The sequence below is a fragment of the Tasmannia lanceolata genome, unplaced genomic scaffold, assembly GCF_043159265.1.
Source record: "Tasmannia lanceolata isolate RefF3 unplaced genomic scaffold, GAP_Taslan_0.1 ptg000018l, whole genome shotgun sequence".
In the NCBI taxonomy this organism is placed as follows: Eukaryota; Viridiplantae; Streptophyta; class Magnoliopsida; order Canellales; family Winteraceae; genus Tasmannia; species Tasmannia lanceolata.
In genome coordinates this window covers 11,494,370-11,517,754 of record NW_027518695.1, presented here as the reverse complement: position 1 = coordinate 11,517,754, position 23,385 = coordinate 11,494,370, and the positions used below count along the sequence as shown (strand labels likewise).

At 38.4% G+C, this 23,385-nt stretch overlaps 1 protein-coding gene across 2 annotated transcripts; it reads right to left on the bottom strand.

The window, feature by feature from the left end:
* Nucleotides 1–10,056: 10,056 nt before the first annotated feature.
* On the bottom strand, nucleotides 10,057–22,992 carry LOC143851806 (phosphoinositide phospholipase C 2-like). 2 transcript variants are annotated; one of them, XM_077361293.1, is made up of 9 exons: nucleotides 22,493–22,992; nucleotides 21,605–21,801; nucleotides 15,444–15,579; nucleotides 15,104–15,352; nucleotides 14,771–15,006; nucleotides 14,482–14,599; nucleotides 11,048–11,200; nucleotides 10,868–10,954; nucleotides 10,057–10,395 (listed from the first exon to the last, which is right to left on the bottom strand). In XM_077361293.1, exons 1-9 carry the CDS (start codon nucleotides 22,805–22,807, stop codon nucleotides 10,102–10,104), a joined length of 1,785 nt encoding a protein of 594 aa, XP_077217408.1. In that variant the 5' UTR covers nucleotides 22,808–22,992; the 3' UTR covers nucleotides 10,057–10,101. The 2 variants fall into 2 exon arrangements, with proteins under 2 accessions (XP_077217408.1, XP_077217409.1); XM_077361294.1 differs by having other exon boundaries at nucleotides 15,116–15,352; nucleotides 22,493–22,988.
* Nucleotides 22,993–23,385: the final 393 nt, after the last annotated feature.

Here is a 23,385-nt window from a genome sequence, read left to right as displayed (position 1 = left end):
TGTCAGATTACTTCGAACTTCTTGGACAATCTTTCCATTCCCGAAGATGGCTCTAACCTCGATCCAACTACAACATCCACAATCACTCCACTTGGCCTCGACGATCGCTCCAACCATAGCTCTGATATCGCTTGATGAGAAAATCTGCCTGGCAATTCCGATCCGATTGTGCACAAATTAAACAGAAAAGTAAGATATAAAACAAAGCCATATGATGAACACCAAAATTTATGTTTTTTGGCCAAGCCTACTTCCACGGGTGAGAAACACGATCTTCCACTATGAGAAAACATTATACAAGGATTACAATGGATAAACCCAAAGCCCACAAACCCGCAACCCTTTCCCTGCTTTTCTTACCCAAGACCGTACAAGAGAATAACCCAAGAAAAAACCTGAAAGAAAACCCAAGAGAAACATCCCAAGAAGAAGACCCGAGAAGAAAACCCAAAGAATCTCCTATTGTAAAGAGTCAAGTGTATGCAAATAATTCTTCAGGAAAGAAGACTATTGATTACGAGAACGGTTAGTTGATTGACTCTGGATGTTCGCACCACACGACGGGAAATCGAAACAAGTTTATATGGTTGTGGAAATATGATGGAAATCATGCGGTTGTCACGATGGATAATTCTATCCATGCTGTGAAGGATATAGGCGATGTGACGGTTACCTCACGGTGTGGTGAGGGAACTACAAACAATATTTCATTCTTTTCGCCTTTTGTCTTGATGATAATTCCCATCTCTAGCAAGTTTCTTCCCTCTTCCTCTCTTTACTCTAAGCCCAAACTGCGTACAATGTAAGTAGGAACGGATGGTCCGATTTGAAATTGATCATGACCTAGATTTAGAAAAGGTTCGACCGCTAAGGCCTTGTTTGTGAGTCCAAAACTAAATATTGGACCCAAATCTACGTTTAATCATGAGTCCAATAATCAGTTTTGGATTCATGATCGGCTCTCAAAATCCAAAACAAATAGGGCCTAATGGATCCGGATGGATTGTGGTTAAGAAATGTGGATCCGATCATAGATCCGAACCGGGTCCTTTGACATCCTTAGAGAAGTGCCAATTCATTGCATTCTTTAAGTTATTGCCAGTATTAATATCTCTTGTTTTTTTGCTATACCCCATCACCTAATCCAACTAAAGTTTTGTCTCGTTAGTTGAGGCCTTGACGACAACTTAAAACTCTGTTTTCTTATTGTGTAGTGGCAATCAATGAATGTTCGTGTAAGCACTCGGGCTGCTCATTTGGACACAGTTTTATGTGGGCCCCACTGATCCGTCAATGTCTCTCTGAGTCTGGGGACCTCATTCAAATTAATCCCTTTCCTTACTGCAATAAAAGCCATAGTAAATAACTTGATTGTAGAGAGAGCGCAATAAAAGCCCCAATAAATTAGACCAGACAGATTGTTGAGAGAGAGAGAGAGAGAGATTTTTATTGCCGGCCGAGAGTGGAAGAAACCTGACGGAGGAAGTAATGGAGCTTTGTTTGCATTCTAATGTCAATACCCAAAACTCGACAGGCTAAACACGACATCCTTCAATTGAATAATCGGCCTATATTGTAATGCATTTGAAAGAATCAATTAAAAAACATTTCTTCTTTTTTCTTCTTCTTCTTCTTCTTCTTTTTTCAATTTTACCACTTGCTCCTCAATCAATCTGACCCCTGATCAAATGTGCTCCACTTGGCAATGGCCCTGAATTTGATCAAATTATGCCGTTGGATTCGACTGTTACATAGGTATCTCTCATGATTAAATAGTTATCATGGGTCGATTAGATTGGTACTCGGGCCATTGTCCGTCGGAGTTGGGGCCTGTTAAATGGATGGTTTAAATCTGGCTTGGTAGGCATATATAGAATTGGGGCTAACTCTTTAATAGCTATGGAGGAGAGCTAAGCTTAATTGTTCATTAATCTTATGATGAATTTGTTCTAAAACATAAATTTACCCTTTGATGGAAACATAAGGGCAACGAGAAAACTCGGCCCAAAATGTAAAACCCAGCTATACTGAAAACACAACCAATTTACATCACTTGCTCAACAACGTCATGGGGTGCCCCAGCATACCACATGGTAAGGCTATCTAGTCATCTCCATTATATGGCCATGTTGCTCTCCAAACATGACAAGTCTTGAAGCGTAATATTAATGCTCACTGATGTGCTACTAGCTCGCTCTCCGGATTAAGATAAAATCTCGTGACACTTTTGCACAACTCCTTACTTGGATGTCACATATATGGCACGCTTTAATCACCCAAGTCGTACCACCCAAGTTGTACAACTTGGTCTTTTGAGGGATAAGGTCATGGTATGAACCAATCTACAGAACCATAGAGAAGCTAAAGTCAAACAATACCCACTCTGCCCAAGTCCTCATATCACAATCTTGAAGGACAGGGCTGTGACATGACCCAATAGGCAAGACTATATGTTGAATAATGATAGGGTTATCTATCTGGGGACCACGAGTGGAACCGAACAAAAAGCCTCCTAACACATTAGCAATCTTTCCCTTGATTTTGGGAAATGATATCAACGCCAAGTGTTTCGATAAACCTGCGCTCCACTTGTTTGTCGTGTAGTATTTAAAGGGTTTAAAGAGCCTTTTGAGAACCATAATATCCTCTGAAATCCCTTTAAATATTGCACGACAAACAAGTGGATGTTGAAACACCTTGGCGCAGATATCATTTCCCTTGATTTTTGGCTTTTTTTCTCTATCAAAATGGCAAAACTGCCCCTCCCATGCCATGTGGCATGTGGGGATTTGTTAGGCTCCACTCTCGGTTTCCGTAGCAGCACTCATGTATGTTTTGCCCATAGGTAAAGTTCACACAAACCCAAAGGATGATTGTGTCATGCTCCAATCCCCGAAGCCCTTCAACTTAAGCAGGCACAACTCTAATCCTTCCTTTTTTTCACCCTCTTTTTTTTTTTCATGTCACTGCTCTCTTTTTTATGTGTTTCCACTTGGGATGTTAAGGGGATGGCTCTGCGTATTTTCTGCGTAAATATGATTTACGTGCTTTCTCCCTTATATTTCATTGCAATAGGGAGATTTTCTCTCCCATGTGGTTTTCTCTCTAGCACCTCCTCTACGCGGTAATTAGTTTTGGATGGAAAACAGGTTGTCCCTCTAACCGCTGTTGAAGTATAAATGATTAAATAACACGAACTCTAACAGCTTAAGCTTTTGGAGTAATTGGTTGTTTCACATGGTCTCGAAGGTATTGCCTTACTGCATGTCTGGGTTCAAAACCCAACAGTTCCTTAATATTAAAAATCTGCCGGGCGAACGGCGCACACATCAAGGGGAGTCTTGACGTATAAACGATTAAATAACACCAACTGTAACAGCTTAAGCTTTTGGAGTAATTGGTTGTTTCAAAGGTTACACATTCGTATGAAAATATGTTGCTTTATATGGAAGGTTTTTAACGATTTTGTGGCCGTTAATGATAATATAAAGAAGAATATCCATCTTGCAACAATGTGTAATTGCTGCCCTGGCAAGAAAACCAAATCCCTTGATCACCTATTTATTGATGGTGAAATGGTGAAATTGGAAGCCAATGTGTGGGCTTTTTCCTCCGTTCTTTTTGACATACCTATCATTCAATTCCCATGCATTCAAAGCAGGTTATTGCAATTATGGTTCAAGGCCCTTGAAAATAACAAGCCTTGCTGCCTTGCTGTGACTTTATTGTTGAGAACACGACTACGATAATGACATGGGAATTATGGAAGGAGAAGTGCTTCAGAAGGATGGAAGGAAACTAATCCAAATAAAAAAACACTACGTGGCTTTTGTGAGAAGGCCCAAAGAGTCTATGTTGAACTCAACATAAATGAAGCTGCAAAAGGTAATCCAGGTTGCTTTTGTGCAGAAGGCCCAAAGATTTTATGGTTTGGTGAGTTTGTTTTTTTCTTATCATTTTTAGCTATTTCCTCTCGAGGGTTTCGAAGCAAGACGGGCCATGCCCTCCTCGTGTACTTTGTTTTATCATTATTAAAATCTAATTTCATCATAGGATTATCCAAACCCTCCATTTGATGGGCACAATCATTTCGATAGGATGACCTAGCCCTAGGATCTATAGAGAAAACACATATTATTGAAACCTCTATAGATCGGAGGGTTGGGATAATCCTATGTGTTGAGAAAATCTGCCGGGCAATCCAATCCGATCGTGCACAAATTTAACGGAAAAAGAAAAATAACAAACAAGCCACAAGATGAACACTAATATTTTACGTGGTTCGGCCAAGCCTACTCCACGGGCGAGAAATACGATCTTCCACTTTGAGAAAAACAATATACAAGGATTACAATGGATTAATTTATTGCAAACCCACAAACCCGCAACCCTTTCCTTGCTTCTCAAACCCAAGACTGTACACAAGAGATAACACGAGAGATAAACCTAAAAAAAGAACCCAAGAGAAAACCCCGAGATGAAAAACCTCTTCTCCCTTTCTCGCTCTTTTTCTTCTCTCTCCTTTGACAGCCGACACACCAAAGACGTCTTGCTTCGCCGCAACCCAAGAGAACAACACTTCTCTTTTTATAGTTTAGTTTTCCCCAAAAGCTAAAAATAGACATATCTATTTTTGCCTTTGCCTTCCCACCCAAGCAACCACCGTGGGTGGAAAATAAGGCAACTTTCCCAACACTACGGAAATGATTATTGGGGTACTATGTATTTAAGTTGTGGCCCATCAAACGGGCAGTTTGGATAATCATGTGGTGTAAGCCGTACAGTTCTTTTTGAAATTACTGGACTATGACTATACGTGCCTACACCGTATAAAAACTCAAATAACTCATCTCATTTGTCAAATAGAAGGTTAACTAACGACATTTGGGTCTTCATTATTTAAAGGGAAATGCTATCAGCACTACTGTATTTTGATGAGGGCACTCCTCACTTTCTTAAAAGTACGGTATGGCCCGCATCATATGATGATCCAAACCGTACATTAGATGGGCCACAGCCTAAATAGTTTGTGCCCCAAAAGTCATTTCTATAGGTTGATCGTAACCCTACGATCTGAATGTTAGAGTGTTGATCCTAACCCTCTATAGATCGGAGGGTTAGGATCAACCTATGGAAATGATTTTCAGGGTACAACTTATTTAGGCTGTGGCCCATCTAATGGACGGTTTGGATCATCCTATGGTGCGGGCCATACCGTATTTTTAATAAAGTGAGGAGTGCCCTCATCAAAATACAGTAGTGCCGATAACATTTCCCTATTTAAAAACTCTGATTGTAAGAGGAAAAACAAGCACAATAATATAGGGGACCGATATCGACACTAACATATATATATATATTGATAATGGTAATATTCTCATGAATTTAGACTTTTGATAATGGTAATATTCTCATGAATTTAGACTTTTGGTAATGGCAATATCCTTTCGATTTTACACCTTTTAACGTCTATTATATTTCCCAAGAGCTTTCTCAGCCAAAAGGAAGATAAAACCGAGTGATTAGTTCCATTATCAAAATGTTTAAGTGCGGATATCAGTCCATTTAATATATTCTCTTCTTGCTTGATAGATCGAAGTTGTAAAATTAAATTATATGATGCACGAGCATAGCTGCACGTAATGGGGTTACAACATAGTTGTCACCCTAGGTACTTGATTCAAGGACAACCTCTTATAAAGTCTCTGATTGATGAGATACAAGATAATAGAGTGGTGAGCTTTCAGGTTGGATAAAATATAAAGGGTGAGACCTTGGTCAGGCGCAGCTACGCTTGGACACCATATTAAAACTCAGATAAACTTTATCATTATATATTTATATACCATACCATGCACCAAATTTCAGATTTCCAATACTAACTTCTCCTTATGTGTAAATCCCAATTAGGTTGATTAAAGTAGGTCAATTTATCTGATCATCTTTAAAGTATTCATGTTAAAAAAAAATCAAGGGAGCTGTTAGTCAATTGGGCAAAAAGCAATTTCGCGGCTCCTTCTTTTAGGAGAGAACAACACCTCATAGAAAATCTCTGTCTTAATTAATTCATCTTAGGTGTCTGTTCTCTTCTGAGAAAGTCAGTGCAAAATTGCCTAATCGCTTTCAAATCCAGCCGTGCCTTGCATGATGTCTATTCATACATACGTAGCATACTCTTCTTCCTCTACTCTTATTTTTATTTTTCGATGTCCCACTTGCATTGATGGATCACCAATTTTTAGATATTTATTTACTCAAATAGTTGTCGAGGGCCAAGTCATAAAATCGTCTATAATATCATTCAACCACCTTTGGCCGAATCCTCCCTCTTCTATTTGGTTAGTCATTATTAATAGAGAGTGCTAGCACGATGCACGTGAAGGTGGCCCGCAAGTCACGGCACGGCACGGATAGCTACAGTGACGCGTGCCGTGCCGGCACGGCACGAAGCAGCGGGCCGTGCCGGGCTTGGTTGGGCGGCCCACTAGTCCGGTTCCCTCTTTATAAAATGTATTTTATTTTTTTGAAAAACCCAAAAATACCCCTCAAAAATTGTTTCAAACGGCTAGTTTGGGGGGTTAGTTGCAATGGATTTACACGACTTTTAGCGGATTTGAGGAATTGGGCATATTATGAGTCGTGTGCGTCTTTTTTGCAGAACTCCAAAAATGCACGGTTAGTGGCAAGTTCCCAAAAGTTTAATTCACTCAAAGTTCTCATCAAAGTTCACGAAAGTTGAAAGAGAGACTAGATGTCCCCCACATTCAAAGTTATAGTCCCTAACTGTACGTTAAGGAGAGTTAGCAAGAATTCACATGACCTTCAAAATCCCAAACACAGTATTTCAAGTTTGAGTTTTTCCCCTGTTTTTGAGGGGCTTTTCATGTCCCCCTCAGCCACAGCCTCTCAAGTTTCTCTCTCTCTCTCCACCAATCTCTCACTATTGGCTCCACTAATATTCCATGGAATAGTTTTTCAGGTCAACAAAGCATTCCATAAGGCTCTGTTCACTTGCCATCTTGAGAAACGAAATGAGAAGAAAGAAAGCCAAATTTTTCCGTGATTGGACATGATTTGACATTTTCCGCCGTTCACTTATTTTCTCGGGAAAGCATAATTACACAGGTGGAAAATATAAATAATGACGTGGAAAACGAACTTTCTTGCACTTTCCCTCTAGATTTTCTCACCCAAAAGGGTGAGAAAATCACTTTCCTGAGAAAACCACTTTGCCTGCATACTTTCTTTTCCTTTCTCGGCCAAGTGAACAACGGAATTTTCTCACAAAATGAATTTTCTCACAGTTTCTTTTCCTTTCTTTTCCAGTTTTCCATGTCAGATTCTTTTTCTTTCTTTTCTTTTCCTGCTGCTAGAAAACAAGTGACCAGAGCCTGAGTAGAAGTTTCGAAATAAAAAAGGGAAATACCAAACGTTGGGATGATCCTATGGATTTGATTTTTTGTGGACACCCTATCTATGTGAGGACCATTCAAATGAATGGTTTGGATCACCCAAACAAAGTGGGCCCCCACTGTATTTTAAGCTAGTGTGTAGGTAACTTACCTACACAAGTGTGTAAGAAATGTTTTCTCATATATATATATATATATATATAAGGAAAGTGTTGGTGAGCTTAAGCTCACCAAACTTATGGTGAGCTAGCTTGCCCAATCACATGGGTCCCACATTTTGGGGAGTGATCCAAACCATTCATTTGCAAGGCCTTATCATAGATAGGGTGTGTACCAAAAATCAGCTCCATAGGATCATCCTAACCCCTCCATTTGTGGAGGACAAAAATGGACAGTTGTGTCTGTCTATTTTTGTCCTCCACAAATGGAGGGGTTAGGATGATCCTATGGAGCTGATTTTTGGTACACCCCCCATCTATGTAAGGGACTTTCAAATGAATGGTTTGGATCATCCTAACAAAGTGGGCCCCCATGTGATTGGGCAAGCTAGCTCACCATAAGTTTGGTGAGCTTAAGATCACCAACAGTTTCCTCTATATATATATATATGAGAAAACGGTTCCTACACATATGTGTAGAGAGTTCTCTACACACTAGCTTAAAATACAGTGTGGGCCCACATTGTTTGGGTGATCCAAGCCATCTATTTTAAAGGCCCTCACATAGATAGGGTGTCTACAAAAAATCAGATCTATAGGATCATCCCAACCCTACGATTTGTGGAGGTAAAATGGATGTCTTTAAACCTTCACAAATTAGTTCATTTTTTGCCTCCAAAGTTCGAATGGTTAGGATGATCCTATGGATCTGATTTTTTGTGGACACCCTATCTATGTGAGGGCTTTAAAAATGAATGGTTTGGATCACCCAAATAATGTGGCCCCCACTGTATTTTAAGCGAGTGTGTAGATAGCTTATCTACACATATGTGTAGGAACCGTTCTCTCTCTCTCTCTCTCTCTCTCTCTCTCTCTCTCTCTCTCTCTCTCTCTCTTTATATATATATATGAGAAAACATTTCCTACACACTTGTGTAGGTAAGTTACCTACACACTAGCTTAAAATACAGTGGGGGCCCACATTGTTTGGGTGATCCAAACCATTCATTTGAATGGTCCTCACATAGATAGGGTGTCCACAAACAATCAGATCCATAGGATCATCCCAACCATTCAAACTATGGTGGCAAAAAATGGACTAATTTGTGAAGGTTTATACACGTCCATTTTACCTCCACAAATCGTAGGGTTGGGATGATCCTATGGATCTGATTTTTTGTGGACACCCTATCTCTGTGAGGACCATTCAAATGAATGGTTTGGATCACCCAAACAATGTGGGCCCCCACTGTATTTTAAGCTAGTGTGTAGGTAACTTACTTACACAAGTAAGTTACCTACACACTAGTATATATATAGAGAAAAGTGTAGCTACACATGTGTAGCTAACTTAGCTACACCGACGCCTTATAATACAGTGGACCCCACATTGTCTCGGTGTTGTAACCATTCATTTGACGGGCCCTCACATAGATAGGGTGTGCCCAAAAAATCAGCTCCATAGGATCATCCCAACCTTACGATTTGTTGAGGCAAAAATGGACGTGTAAAAACCTTCACAAATCTGTCCATTTTTGCCTCCACAGTTTGAACGGTTGGGATCATCCAATGGAGCTGATTTTTTGGGCACACCCTATCAATGTGAGGGCGTATCAAATGAATGGTTTGGATCACCCAAACAATGTGGGCCCACTGTATTTTAAGCCGTCGGTGTAGCTAAGTTAGCTACACGTATGTGTAGATTCACTTAACTCATATATATTTTTATTTTATTTTTTTGAAATTGTTTCCATCAAAAATAAAATTTTCAGCATTTTGTAACTCATTTTTCATGGAAATTATTTTGAAAAATAAAAATTTTCCTTTTCAAGAAAAATTACAAACCTACTAGACCTTGGATTTTTTCTTCATTGAATATTATTTTCTATGGAATTATGTAACACCTCATGTTTTGATATAGTGGAGTGCACCATCTCCACCTAAAACCATGTATATGATGGGGTCCACCATTTTACACCTCATTTTTATGGGGCGAGGACCACCATTTTTATGTGTGTGTAATTCAAAGACGCTAGAAATTTTGAATTATTCATGAATTTTTTTAAGTTTGAAACCGGGCATAAATTTTTATTTTTATTTTTTTAAATACCTGGCATAAAAGATTCTGAGATTATTTCAAGAATTTTTCTGTATATGGGAGAAATTTGTTACTCAGATCAAGGCCTGTAAAAGTTGATGAACAAAACAACCGCACTCGAGATAAACTCGACGAAAAATCAACAATCAAACACCCTTCCCATTTATTGTCGATTGTCCGACCCATTCCATGATGTGCTAATCATAAAATAAAGCAACAAGACGTTACAACAACATTTAGATTGCAACATAAAACATTTATATCACTGAAGCTTTAGTAGAAACGAGTACTATAATATACAGAATGCATTCAAAAGATTCATGTAGAAATATACAACATTTAGAGCTCTAAAGCCAGGTATATATGGCCAATATAATAAACACAAGGAATAATTGCAGGAAAATCTGAACATCAATTCAAGTATGGAGCAATCTCAAACAAATTCAAACCTCATAAGTAGCTTTACAGACTTGAGCTTTTCTCCCTTGCGATCACAAAGCGGCACAGCTCGGATCCCTGACCTCAACTCTGTTATAGGCAAACAAGTCTGGCCAGCAAAGTCATCCTTCTCAGACATATCATACTCATGCACTTCAATCCGAAGCAAAGCGAGTTCTGGAACAGTCAATGGGAACGTAAACTCCTCATCCCAAACAGGTGTCCAGTTATCCTCGATAGTTCTTGTTTTCTTCATTATGGTATCATCTGGTACTCCTGCTATCCCGACCTGTAGACAGATTGATTAGTGGATACAGGCTTTACATTTTTGCACTATCCATGTTTTCACAACTTTTGTGGTGTGGTTCATTGATATTTCTCCCACACTTTCTGTTTTTCAAAAGTACTATACATTAATGGTGGCCCTATGCCGCGCTTATGAGTATAGTACATGAGAGACTGACAATCTTTCGCTCTTTCAATGAAAAAAAGGACTCTTTTGGCTTATAGATTGTTAGAAACATCAATACATGCAGAAATAAATGGACAGAATAAATCAGTAAAGAATGGGCACATATTAATTTGTCTTCACCAGTTTTGTTTAAAAGTCGACTACAATTTCAGTGAGAGATTGGTGGTCTACATTGTCCTCCTGAAGTAAATAGTACTTGACTACCCGAGCGCAGCTCATGGCAGTAGATAACCTTAAGAGCAACCAAGGCGCGATGTGTGAGCAAAAGATTAGAGATTCATCATTTTACCCTTGCATAGAAGTCTGGTGGCGAGTATGCATCAAAGTGTGTTCGACGGAAATCCAAATGCCATCCATCTCCCATATATACTCTCACCTGTTTAGTAATAATGGAGCTCAAATCAGAGTTGGATATGCAAAAGAAAATACTCAGGACTCAAAAAAGTCAGTTCTGCGGGAAAATATTCACCCTCAATGTTTTCTTCACAGGAAAATGTTTCTGAGGATCAAAGACCTCAGTATTTGAATCAGTCTTCAACAGAAAATCAGGTTTTTTTACATAACCACACCCTCCATTGGCTCTGAACATTCCATGCATCAACCAGAGTGATCTTCCAAATCCCTGTCACAGAAAGACCCACTTGATTCTTTAATGATGCCAGCAAAATTATGAGAAATCATGTATGAAGAAAATGATTTGGTTCTGTAATTACTAAGCTTTAATGTAAATACTTTTGCTTAAACCTATGATGGTGATACTAATGCAAACAACACGGGTTTGATCTAAGCAGTCAAATATTACGCAAATGGAATCTTTTTCTATAGACTTTTTCTATATGAAAGGTTAAGGTAATGTATTGAAAAAGATAAGATGAGATGACCGACCTCATCACAGGAAAAAAAAAAACCCAGGAAACAACTCCAAATTAGGGCTGCAACTCGGGTCGGGCGGGTCGGGTTTTGGAGAACCCAACCCTACCCGAGAAATATCTCGGGTCGGGTCGAGTCGGGTTTTTTTTCAGAAAACCCACGATTCCCAAACCCGGCCCTACCCATGATAAATCTCGGGTCGGTTCGAGTCGGGTCGGGTTTTTTAACGTTGACGCAATTTTTTAAGGAAAATTCTTATTTGGCAAGGCAACTCAACTCATAGAAGCAGAAATTACACTCACATTACACTTGAATCAAACAATGATGTAATTACACTCACATTACACTTGAATCAAACAATGTTGTAATAACAATCAAACAATGCTGAATCAAACACTTGAATCAACTCAATTCATAGAAGCAGAAATTACTCACATACAATAACAGTGGGTGCGTGGGTTTTCACTTTTAACTTTTAACTAACAATAGAAAAAAATGTACATACTATAACTTATGTAACTCGGGTCGGGTCGGGCCCCTTCAAACCCGGCTCGACCCGAGATTCATGCGGGCTTTTGAATGCTCAACCCGGCTCGACCCGAAACCCATGAAACCTGAACCCAACCCAGGCTATTTTCGGGTCGGGTCGATGCGGGTCGGGTAAAACCAGGCTCGAGTTGCAGCCCTACTCCAAATGCATCAAGTATCATCAAAAATTGTTTTTCGATTTTAACAATTGTTTAAATAACTTGAAGTGGCACAATCTTTTTCTTATTAATCATCATTTTTATTTTACTTTTTTTGAAAAAAAAAGGAAAGGAAGGAATCGTGGATGTCTAATTCATTGTTTCAGAAAGCAGATGTGGGTCAAAACGCGGCGAAAGCAAATCCTACTCAACTCGGCACGATGCGGCCGAGTACACGGTTGATGTGGTCGTAACTTAGGAGAGACCAAGCAGTTTTGATTGACTAGGGTAAAATGCGGACTCGGACAAGAATGCGGCTAAGGTAAAAGAGAGTTGACTCAGGCCAATCAGGATGACATGGGGAAGTGTTGAAACTATCTATGGTCCCTTGCATGTTTGGCATATTCGGCACCTCCTCCCATAATGAGTCACATTTCGGTAAATGGTAGGCCAAAAATATTTCTCTTTCACTAGAAAAATAGTTCTGTCTCTTCCAAAATGTCCTCCTAAACCTCCAGAATGTAGATCTTTAATAACATTCTCTCTAAGGGTGCATTTTGGAATGCAAAGGCGAATCCCCTAAAAGAGAAAATCATCTAGGAGAAGATAATCATCATACTTCCCTTGTCTACAAAGCTTCCAAATTTCACAAAAGTCTTCATCATTGGCATACATGTCTCTAATGGTGTCAAAACCTTCAAGTTGCACACTCATGGAATTAAGAAGAGCTACCCTTCAAGCTAGGCTAGTTGTCATGAAAAAACACTTCGTAACTTTGGAGCTTAGAAGCAGGAATCTTCCCTCGGGGTGTTGTTCCCACCTCGGAACCTTGATTCGGCGCTCCTTAGGAAGGAGCTTCCAGGGAGCGCGACCCCAAAGGGACAGGAACCTCCTATGACGCTCCAAGCCTGCTTCTATTACTCCATAAGTCCCACCATCACCTACTTTCTTGCATCAAACTCCTTGAACTCTTCAAAGAACTTCATTGGAGCAAGCACAAAGGTTTGTGCATCTTCAAACGGCACGAGGAATGAGTGCACGGAAATGAAGATGGTTAGAAATTACTGCTTTTTTTATGTACTTAAAATTTGAAAAATACATATGAAAATGGTTAGAAACTATTATTTTTTGATGTACTTGAATTTTGAAAGATATATAAAGAAAATATTACATAGACGCTCCCATGACGCTCCCAAACTTGGACTCTTCTAGACCCCCACGTTTCCTCGCCCCCACTCCCACCTCCGCCCCCGCACCCGCACCCGCTTTGTGCTTCTAAGCTTTGGAGTACTTGTAGTAAGAACTTACCCAACCATCTACTATTTTGGATCCAGCCACACCTTTAGAATATCCTTCCAATTCCTTGAGGTGGTGGTACGTGTTGGAAGCAGGTTTAAATGTTCCCCTCCGGTATACATGGATTTCAACATATTGCTCACTCCAATCAATTCCCATTATGAATACTTTCAATCTAAATACACTACAGTAGCCCATGATGCATACATATTAATCAATGTAAAGATGATTAAAATAGCTGCAAGTTGATGGCCGCCGTTCTAACCGGTAATTAATAACCTTAAAAACATACATGTAAACATGGATTTAAATTTCGGTTTCGGTCCCAATTTCGGACTTGACTAAAACCGAAATTTCGGCCGAAATTCGGTAAAAAATAATAATAATTAATTAATCATTTACAAAATTTCGGAAATTTGGGCAGAATTTTCATAAAAATATTAGTTTTTTTTTTTTAAATTGAATTTCTGAAATTTCAGCCAAAACTTGGGAAATCCAAAATTTTGGATTTCAAGCAAATTTCGGTTTCGGTCCCATCCGAAATCGTACAAAATTTAAAACTATGCATGTAAAAGCAATGACAAGCAATGCAAACATCCTATCTCTCAAAAAGTTTAATTTTTTTCATTCATTCAGACAGTTTCTAGCTGATCCGATTTCTTAACTTTTTTAGAACAGTTGCACCATCTATGACTTTGTGCAACTAAGGAAGCTAATATAAATTAACATATTGTATACTCATTCCAATCTTGTTTGAGAAGAAATGCATTCTCATGGAATATCTACTAGAGGCTAAAATATTCTAACAAGTACTTAATGAGATGAAATATAACCTGAACTGTATTTTCAGTTCTCTTAGCTGCCGTGAAGCAAAATTTCAGCAAGAAGTGACAAATGAAACTGAAGAGGGGTAAAAGCAAAAGGTTTACCATAATATATTCAAAAGAAGTTCAACTTTGAATTGCAACACAAGGAGACTAAGCAAAAGGTTTACCATAATATGTCCAAAAGAAGTTGAAATTTGAATTGCAACACAGGGAGAGAGACTAACCTGCATATTAAATGCAACCATCTGAGCACCATGCATCCACCCAATTAGAGGGTTGTAATTCGAGGAGTTAACACGTGTACCCTTTGGGTATACTCTAAGCAAATTCCTTTGGGTGAACCTGAAAAGAAATGGCAATCATCACCAAGAACTTCAGAAATTTAAGCAAATGCTTGAACTATGAACCCCAAAATGCCAAGTGGAATCATAATCTATAATTGTACATTTGTACCCACATATGCACACAAACAAATCTCCATGACTGAACCTTTTGGATAAGTATATTAAATACCTGACAAGATCAGTTCCATAAGTGATTGCGATCTTCTCAAGTTCTACTTCACTCAAGCTGAGACGTTTAACTTTAGAGGGGTCCACTTTTAGCCAGTCTTTCACCCCACCTTTCTGTTTCCCAGCATGAATAGCAATTAGCTGCTTGTACTCCGGTGCTAACCTCTGATGCAACTTGTGGTCCCCATCCTCATGATTTTCCTCATCATGATTGAATTCACCCTGATCATGCTCATTCTGCTCGCAAGTTGCAAATTGGAAGAATTTAAAGAAATGGATGTTAATAGGTCGGATAAAGTGTACTATATCAATAGAATAACACAATGAATGTAACTTTTAAGTGCACCGTAACATCAGATACAGGTCCAACTTTAAGGTCTGTGACCTCCTTTCCCCATGCTTCTTCGTCAGCTTCCTTTCCAACTTTGGGTCCATCTTCCTTAAAACTTTTTGACTCAAGGAACTCTTTCGGTGGTTTGGTTGAAATAATTATCCGATGCTTCAATTGTTCTGGAGAAGGAAATTCCTGTAAGCAATCTGACTCCGGGTAAAACAGTATATCTCCAAATGTTTCGTGGACCATCTAGACAAAAAAAAAGCGTTCAATCATAAAAATGGTGAACTGAAAAGAAACTGGGTGGTAAGAGTCGAGAAAGAGGAAAATGAATCCTCACCTCAGCGACTTTAGCCTGAAGATCTGGAGTAAGGTGGTCTTCCAGAGTTATAACAACAGGGTACGGAGATGCAGAGAAGGCATGCTCTTTTATGGACCTCAAACATTTGATTAGTTCCACCGGAGCAGTCAAAGTCCTAGAGTAATCCATTAATCGAAATGATTTTAAACAGAATAAAGGTGATGCATATATAATACAAGCAAATCACTAGGAATCGAACAAAAGAAGGGGAATTGCTTTGGAAAATCAACAATCTCACAAAATACAAATTGAATTTTCACAATACAGGTAGAGAGAGAATTCAACAAAGCTACTTTGAGAAATAAATAAGATCTCACAAAATACAAATTGAATTTTCACAATACAGGTAGAGAGAATTCAACGAAGCTACTTCGAGAAATAAATAAGTAAACGTCGAAATTCAAACATATGCTCATGAGCACCATAAAAGTGAAACATGTAAGTACTTTCCATTGAATTTGCTGCAATTATGAATACATAAACAGTACCAAAAATCCTAAACCCACAAATCAGTCCAGTCTACCCAAATTAAGTTCGCTGCAACCCTTAGATAATCACTAAGCAAAACTAAATTTTATTATGAGACAACGAACATCAAATTGGCAAGAAGAATACATTTTTCTGTCCAAATTTTACAAAAAAGACGAACTCCAACTTCTAAAGACAAACTAAAACTTCTGAAGGTATTAGAAAAGATGGCATGTTTCCTTTAAATTTTTCATTAAAATAATGATTCAAAGATAAGAAAAACTCATTTCCCCGTCATTCTTCCCCAATTTTATTTGCTTTGATTCTCAAAATCAAACAAAGAAATACAATTGAAGGTGATTAAGCGACCGTAAAACATTGATTGGGGCAGAAATTTTGTCAAATCAGACAAAGCATCCACTTTCCTTTTTTCTTTTCTTTTTGAGATATTGCATTTTATGTGTTCTAGATTTAGAGGTAGACCTGTAATAATATTGTAATCCATGCATCAATGATGTAACTATGGTAGACTAGTATATTTTAATGCTTTAACATTTTTTCCTTTTTCTATGATTTTATGTTTCTAATGCAACATCATAAATGCATTGATTTGGCACTATATACATGGATAAGTGATGTTGACTGTTGAGTAGTTGCAGAATAGTAACATTTCATTATTTGTACTGTTTTTATTTAATTTTCCTACTTTTTAGTACTTTTCATTTTTCAAAAGGAAAATCATACACTCGGATGTGGAACCAGATCCATGGATACATGACTAAGTTCCAAATTTCGGATTTTGTATGGACTTCAGTCCCCACGAAAGTGGAAGGATTCTGTGGAAGCCTATAGAAGTCCATGGAAATCTTGTAAAAATCATAGAAGCTTAGGGAAGTCCATGGAAATTATTGAAATTTAAGATAAAACCTCAAAAAATACTAAAATAAGTACAAACATACACTTAGAAACAATCACATAAGCAAGACAACCATCCATAATGGTTTAACAAGATCAAACACCTAGTGACACGCATAAAACAATAATGATCATTTTAAGAATAAATATTTTTTGAAAATTGATGAGTGTGCCATTTCTTTTACTGCTCAACTAACTCATCTTATTAATGGAATGGTACTAATACTTTTGTGATATATGAGGCATTTTTATTATGCGGGTGCACATCAAGGAATCAAACTTAGAACTGGACTTCGACTTTGGTGCCAATGGATGTCGACACAGGTCCGTCGAAATTGACACACATGTGAACAATTTAAACCATGTCAATGACATTGATTACTGGTAGATAGTGTCACTGGCAGTTGACAAATGTTAGGTGCAACCTAATTAAATTCTAGTTACTACTATATACAACAAGTAGACAAGAGTTTACATCACTACCTCCTTTGAAAAGCTTTGCACTTTCTCTCTTGCTCAGCATACCTCTAATATAGTTGTAGACAACCACAACTAGAGGAAGAGAATCTGTACAGGAACCCTCTATACCTTAAGTGTTCAATCCTGTTAAGAATCAAAGATCCTCATCTGTTATATCTAATTTCTGGTATATTTAACGTTGAGAGCAATAGGTCGGTAGTTATCCAACTCCCATTTGATATTGGGAATAGTGAGTCATCTCCTTGCCATAAGAGGGTTCTATATCAGACCTGTATAACCTCTTCATCATTCCATTACCTTCAACAAAGATGCGGAAATGGAATTCTAAGAGCGAAGGGAACACTTATTTCATAAAAATTGACAGATGGAATTAGATCTATCACTTGGGCCAACACTGATAGATCACTAAAGTATAATTGAAACAACCACTATTATGTAAAAAATGATAACAAATCCAAAGGGAGGAACTGAATACCTTCACAATATTCTGTACAAGAACCTCAAAATCACCTCATAAAGTGCTCAGCAGGTCATGAATCAAACTAACTATTTTAAATCACAAGAGCAAAAGAACTATAAATCGTAAAAGAATCAAATTAGAAGCATGGAAATCCAATGCAAATCAGATCATGAAAAACTCATAGATGATTTGTAATTTGCCAAAACAGAAAGAAAAAAAAAAACTTATACAAATCCTAAACTCCACATAGGAGATATGAAGGACTATATATATATATATATATATATATATATATATATATATACACATAAATAAAAAATCGACTGGATGGGTGTATCCCTTCCTTCACAAGAAAAGATTTCTTGAAGTTTACTCGTTTGACAAACTAGTAGCTTGGAGAGAGAGAGATAGAGAGAGAGGGTTGGGCAAGGGAGGGGGGGAGAGCAAACCACATCACACTAACTGTCTCTGGGCAAAGAGTTCCAAGACAAACCCTACAACTCGTCTCCTTCTCCATTATATATTAAATAAATGGATAATTCCATATATGGCCATGGACTGTAGACAATTACAAGAGGACATAAAAGTACTTCTATCCTTTGGCTTATATAGACCGCATAAATTATAGGCGCAATCACTAACATTGATGTCATTGGCTATGGCAATCCACAACTGAAAGAAGCTAAGTCTAGGTAAATTAATTAATATTGTTAATTATTATGTGTTTATATTATGTTTTAATTAGATTTGAAATTTTAATAAGGCATTGTTGAGTGAGTCAACTCTATTATTGCACTTTGCATGTAGACACAAATTGGCAAATGATGTCCCAAATTGCAAAGATTTGCAATTCAAATGCTAATGTCAAACAAAGACAAAATTGTTTGAAGCATGGGCAGAACCGGAACCGCCTCTTGTTTCAAAGAGAGGAGGATAGTTCGATAGCATGCAAAAGGAACTAGAGTACTTTCAAAGACATACACTTCAAGAAGATAAACAAATTGGAGCATCAAAGATTGATTCATCTGGTGTTTCTCCACTACAACTTGAAGTTTTGAGTAAGGCATATTTTTGTAGTAAGTGCTTTTATTCACCCGTGCTATGAGACAATAATTAGAAATTCTATTATGTTTTAAGAGTGTTACCCGAACACACTCACTGGACTATTCGCCAGAGTAGAGCGCGAAGACTCTATCATGATCTAACGAATCTGACAGATAGGAGCTCATAGCTGTCCGTTCTCGTGAACATAGGGAGTCTACGGGCCTTGATCAAAAGCCAGAAGCTTCGGCGAAGGGGTAGGTGTATAGAGGATAAAGTGGCAATTAGAGGGCGAGCGGAGCATAAATCTCATCTCACACAAGTATCCCCCCCCCCCCCCCCCCCCCCAAAGCCTCTCTGAAAAGCTCGCTTGGTGAAAACCAGTGTTTAAAAACTCGTTGACAAGCCAAGGAACTCGCCCGAGTCGACAAGGATTTTTCTTGGTCGCATTCTGCATTGCACCACCGCATTCCGCGTTTTGCCCTACAATCTCTAAAAACTCCTTTGACTCTCCCGAGTTATAACCACATTCTTGGCTGCATCTGCGCTTAGTCGACGAGGATTTTTCTTAGCCGCGTTCCGCGTCACATCCGTGTTTTTAAACACTGGTGAAAATGGTAAACACGGCAGCCCTTGGGCATAGTTGGGGTACCATTATCTCTCCTTATCAATTGAATCAATCAAGAATACAATCAAGCGTTTATCACCTTTGATCGCTCCCGACTCGTTTTCAGGGCTGTGTGGCTGCTCTGACGTGCAACAGACCATCCACAAAATGCCTTCTGTGGACGCTAGCAAATCACTCTCTCTCTCTCTCTCTCTCTCTCTCTCTCTCTCTATATATATATATATATATATATATATATATATATATAGAGAGAGAGAGAGAGAGAGAGAGAGAACGGTTTCCACACACAAGTGTAGATAAGTTACCTACACACTAGCTTAAAATACAGTGGAGGGAATATTGTTTGGGTGATCCAAACCGTTCATTTGATTGGCCCTCACATAGATAGAGGGTGTCCACAAAAAATCAGCACCATAGGATCATCCCAACCCTACGATTTGTGGAGGTAAAATGGACGTGTATAAACCTTCACAAATCTGTCCATTTTTTGCCTCCACGGTTGGAAGGGTTAGGATGATCCTATGGAGCTGACTTTTTGGGCACACCCTATCTATGTGAGGGCCAATCAAATGAATGGTTTGGATCACCCAAACAATGTGGGCCTCCACTGTATTTTAAGCTAGTGTGTAGATAACTTATCTGCACATGTGTGTAGTAACCGTTTTCTCATATATATATATATATATATATATATATATATATATATATATATATATATATATATATAAAAATGGACAGATTTGTGAAGGTTTATACACGTCCATTTTACCTCCACAAATCGTAGGGTTGGGATGATCCTATGGAGCTGATTTTTTGTGGACACCCTATCTATGTGAGGGCCAATCAAATGAATGGTTTGGATCACCCAAACAATATGCCCTCCATTGTATTTTAAGCTAGTGTGTAGATAAGTTATCTACATGTGTACAGAAACCGTTCTCTCTCTCTCTCTCTCTCTCTCTCTCTCTCTCTCTCTCTCTATATATATATATATATATATATATATATATATATAGGGAAATGATTTCGGCGCTCCATTGTTGTGATAAACATGTGCTCACTTGTTTGTCGCGTAGTATTTAAAAGGTTTTAAGAGCTTTTTGAGAACCGTAATATCCTCTGACATCCCTTTAAATACTACACGACAAACAAGTGGAGCGCATGTTTATCAAAACACTGGAGCACAGAAATCATTTCCCTATATATATCATACAACTATATATGTACGCTCACATATGAATTATATGCAAGCTACTTTCAATGGTTACTACATCGTCTACTAACTTTACACTTTCTCAAAAAAAAAAAAAAAAAAAAAAAAGGAAGCAAGAGTTATGTGACACGTATTTTTCATGTGATCAGCCCCATATTTCTATGATCCATGATGAAGATACCGGCAGCGAAGGGGTACAGTGAGTATGAGGGCTTGAAAACATCGACATTCTAAGACCTAAGAATATCAATCTGTAAAGGTAGATTTCCGTCACTGTAGAGGCAGTATGAGGTCTTGCTAATTACATTTGTTCCTACAAATAGGGGTCTTTCATGGAGATTCTAACTGGCAAATCTCATTTATTTGGTTTCCCAACATATGCATTTTTTTCATTTGTACCATTAACATCACCTCCACCATGACCTTAGCCACAGCTAGGGCCATAATCACTATCAGAACCACCATCCTGACCATTTTTTAGGGACAAGGACAGATCTCTCTAGAGGATGATACATGGACATAGTTTGTTCCTGAATTTTCATCACTTTGAATTCCAGTCTTAACCCGGCAAGTGACTGCGAAACACCAACTAGAACAGTTCCAAAAATGTGTACTTAATTGATTGCATAAAGTTTCCTTTCAGACTTAAAAACAAGGTCGTAAAACCTCAAGGTTAGAGTGACAGAATAGTGTAGTGGAAGAGTGCCATCTCAAGCAAGTTTCATCTTTTAAGATCTCTTTGCAAGTTATAGCTTCAATAATGTTCCTTCTTCTCTTGAATTATCGATATTGGCTCTAGGTTCAGAACATAAAAATCGTCTATTCCTTGCATTAGCAAAGGAAGTGATCCTATTGAAGCATAATGTCAAAACTTTGCAGCGAAATTAGGACAGAAGAGTGCCAGAATTGGGAGGCTTCCCACATTAATTCCATACCTCCCATGAAGAATATGCACATTATCGTTTGTTGCATTTGGCCACATATCAAGTTCAACTACTCTTACACCTCTCTTCAATGCCTTTATGATTGGTACATCACTGCAGTCACTGTTGAGTTGGTTCCCAGTCAAATAGGAATTGTGGCCAGTATGTATGTAATAGTGGGATAATGGAGCAGTCATATCTTGGTGAACCTGAAATGAAATATACATTGTCAACTATGTAAGAATAAGAGGAATTCAAATTAAATAGTAGTTAGGCATAGATAGGAATGGTCTGGTATCAACACTTTGAGTTTATCTAAGATACTTTACAAAGCAACCATGCAAAAAATCAAAAAGTTAAAATGCTGAGCAAATACAATCATCATTTCATCCCTGAGGACTCCAACCTTTACCAAAGTTAAACAACTGAACGCAAACAAGCACAGATTACTTGCATATGGAAAAGAATTTGGGGAAAAGGCATTGAATCCAAGGATGATCTAAAATTACTCTAGTGCCCACTCCCTATGATGATCCAAACCGTTAATTTGTTGGGCCGCAACGTGAATAGGACGTGCCCCAAAAGTCATTTCCATCGGATAATCCCAACCCTCCGATTTATACAGGTTTCCAAAACACGCACTCCCTGTATAGATCGGACGGTTAGGATCATCCTATGGAAATGATTTTTTGGGCACCACAACCTATTTACTTTGTGGCCCCACAAATGAACGGTTTGGATCATCTTATAGAGTGGCCCGTACAGTATTTGATAGTCACGCACCATATAAAATATCATTTAAAAACATAACAGACAAAGGAAAGGGAAATTCTAGTTTATACTACTAATCTAAATGATGATAGATGGATAGATAGATAGATAGATAGATAACAAACATACCCCAAGGGAAGGTGAGAGAGGGGGATTGTCCTCTCCAAAGAGATAGCGAAAGAAGGTGTCGAGATTGAATCCCTTCCGGAAAACATTGTGATGTTTGAAACGATCTAAAATATATTGGGCCTCTTCTTTGCTTGTTTTCTCCTCACCCTGAAATTCACAGAGAAATCGATGCAACCCATCCACACCCATCACCCCATTCTCTGCCCATCTCTCAAACTCTCTCTTTATATCCTCTGGGGGCTCTGTTAAAGCCCCTCTGAATCTTCTTCGGAAACAAAAGCAATACTTATATGTAGTGTTTCTACTACTACTCATCTCCAAATCAAGATCAAAACACACCTCTTAAAATCAATATATTTTTCCTTTCAATTGTGTAGAGATGAAGATGGGTTTGGCTTCTTTCTTCTTCTTTTTTTTTTTTTTGTAAGATTTAAGATGAGAAGAAGAGTGCTATTTGGGCGGAACTAAGGCCAGCTCTTTGCCTGACAACGATTGGGATTGGGCCAAGAAAAGCATCAGATGCTTGGCTATCTGTTACGCCATTTGGCACTAGATTTTTGCGCCCACGGTGGGCCCCATTTGCCTTGATCACTCACCGTATTATGCATGTAGCAGCATTGTATGTGAGCAAAGCCATTAAGAGAAAGCCAAAAAGAGAAAGGGACCATTCACCTCCCTGTCTCCCACCTAGGCAAAAAAAAAATAAGAAAAGCTGGTTCTCAGTCATTATCCCACCTTTTTTCTTTTTTTTCCATTCATCTAAAGCATTATCTTGTTATGTGGGTTGCTAGCAAAACGGGAATCCCGTTTGGAAAAAAAGACGAGGGTCTTTCTGGTGACACATGCACAGGACAAAGAAGGGGGCAAAGTCCCCACAAAAGCCAAAAAATCAA

Bases quoted from the DNA above. Each gene is read 5' to 3' on its own strand.
- LOC143851806 (XM_077361293.1), bottom strand. From the start codon at position 22,807: ATGAGTAGTAGTAGAAACACTACATATAAGTATTGCTTTTGTTTCCGA. The intron at 15,353-15,443 runs GTGAGGATTCAT...TTTTTTGTCTAG, and splicing joins TTCAGGCTAAAGTCGCTGAG to ATGGTCCACGAAACATTTGG. The intron at 10,396-10,867 runs GTAAAATGATGA...ATCTGTCTACAG, and splicing joins CACCAGACTTCTATGCAAGG to GTCGGGATAGCAGGAGTACC.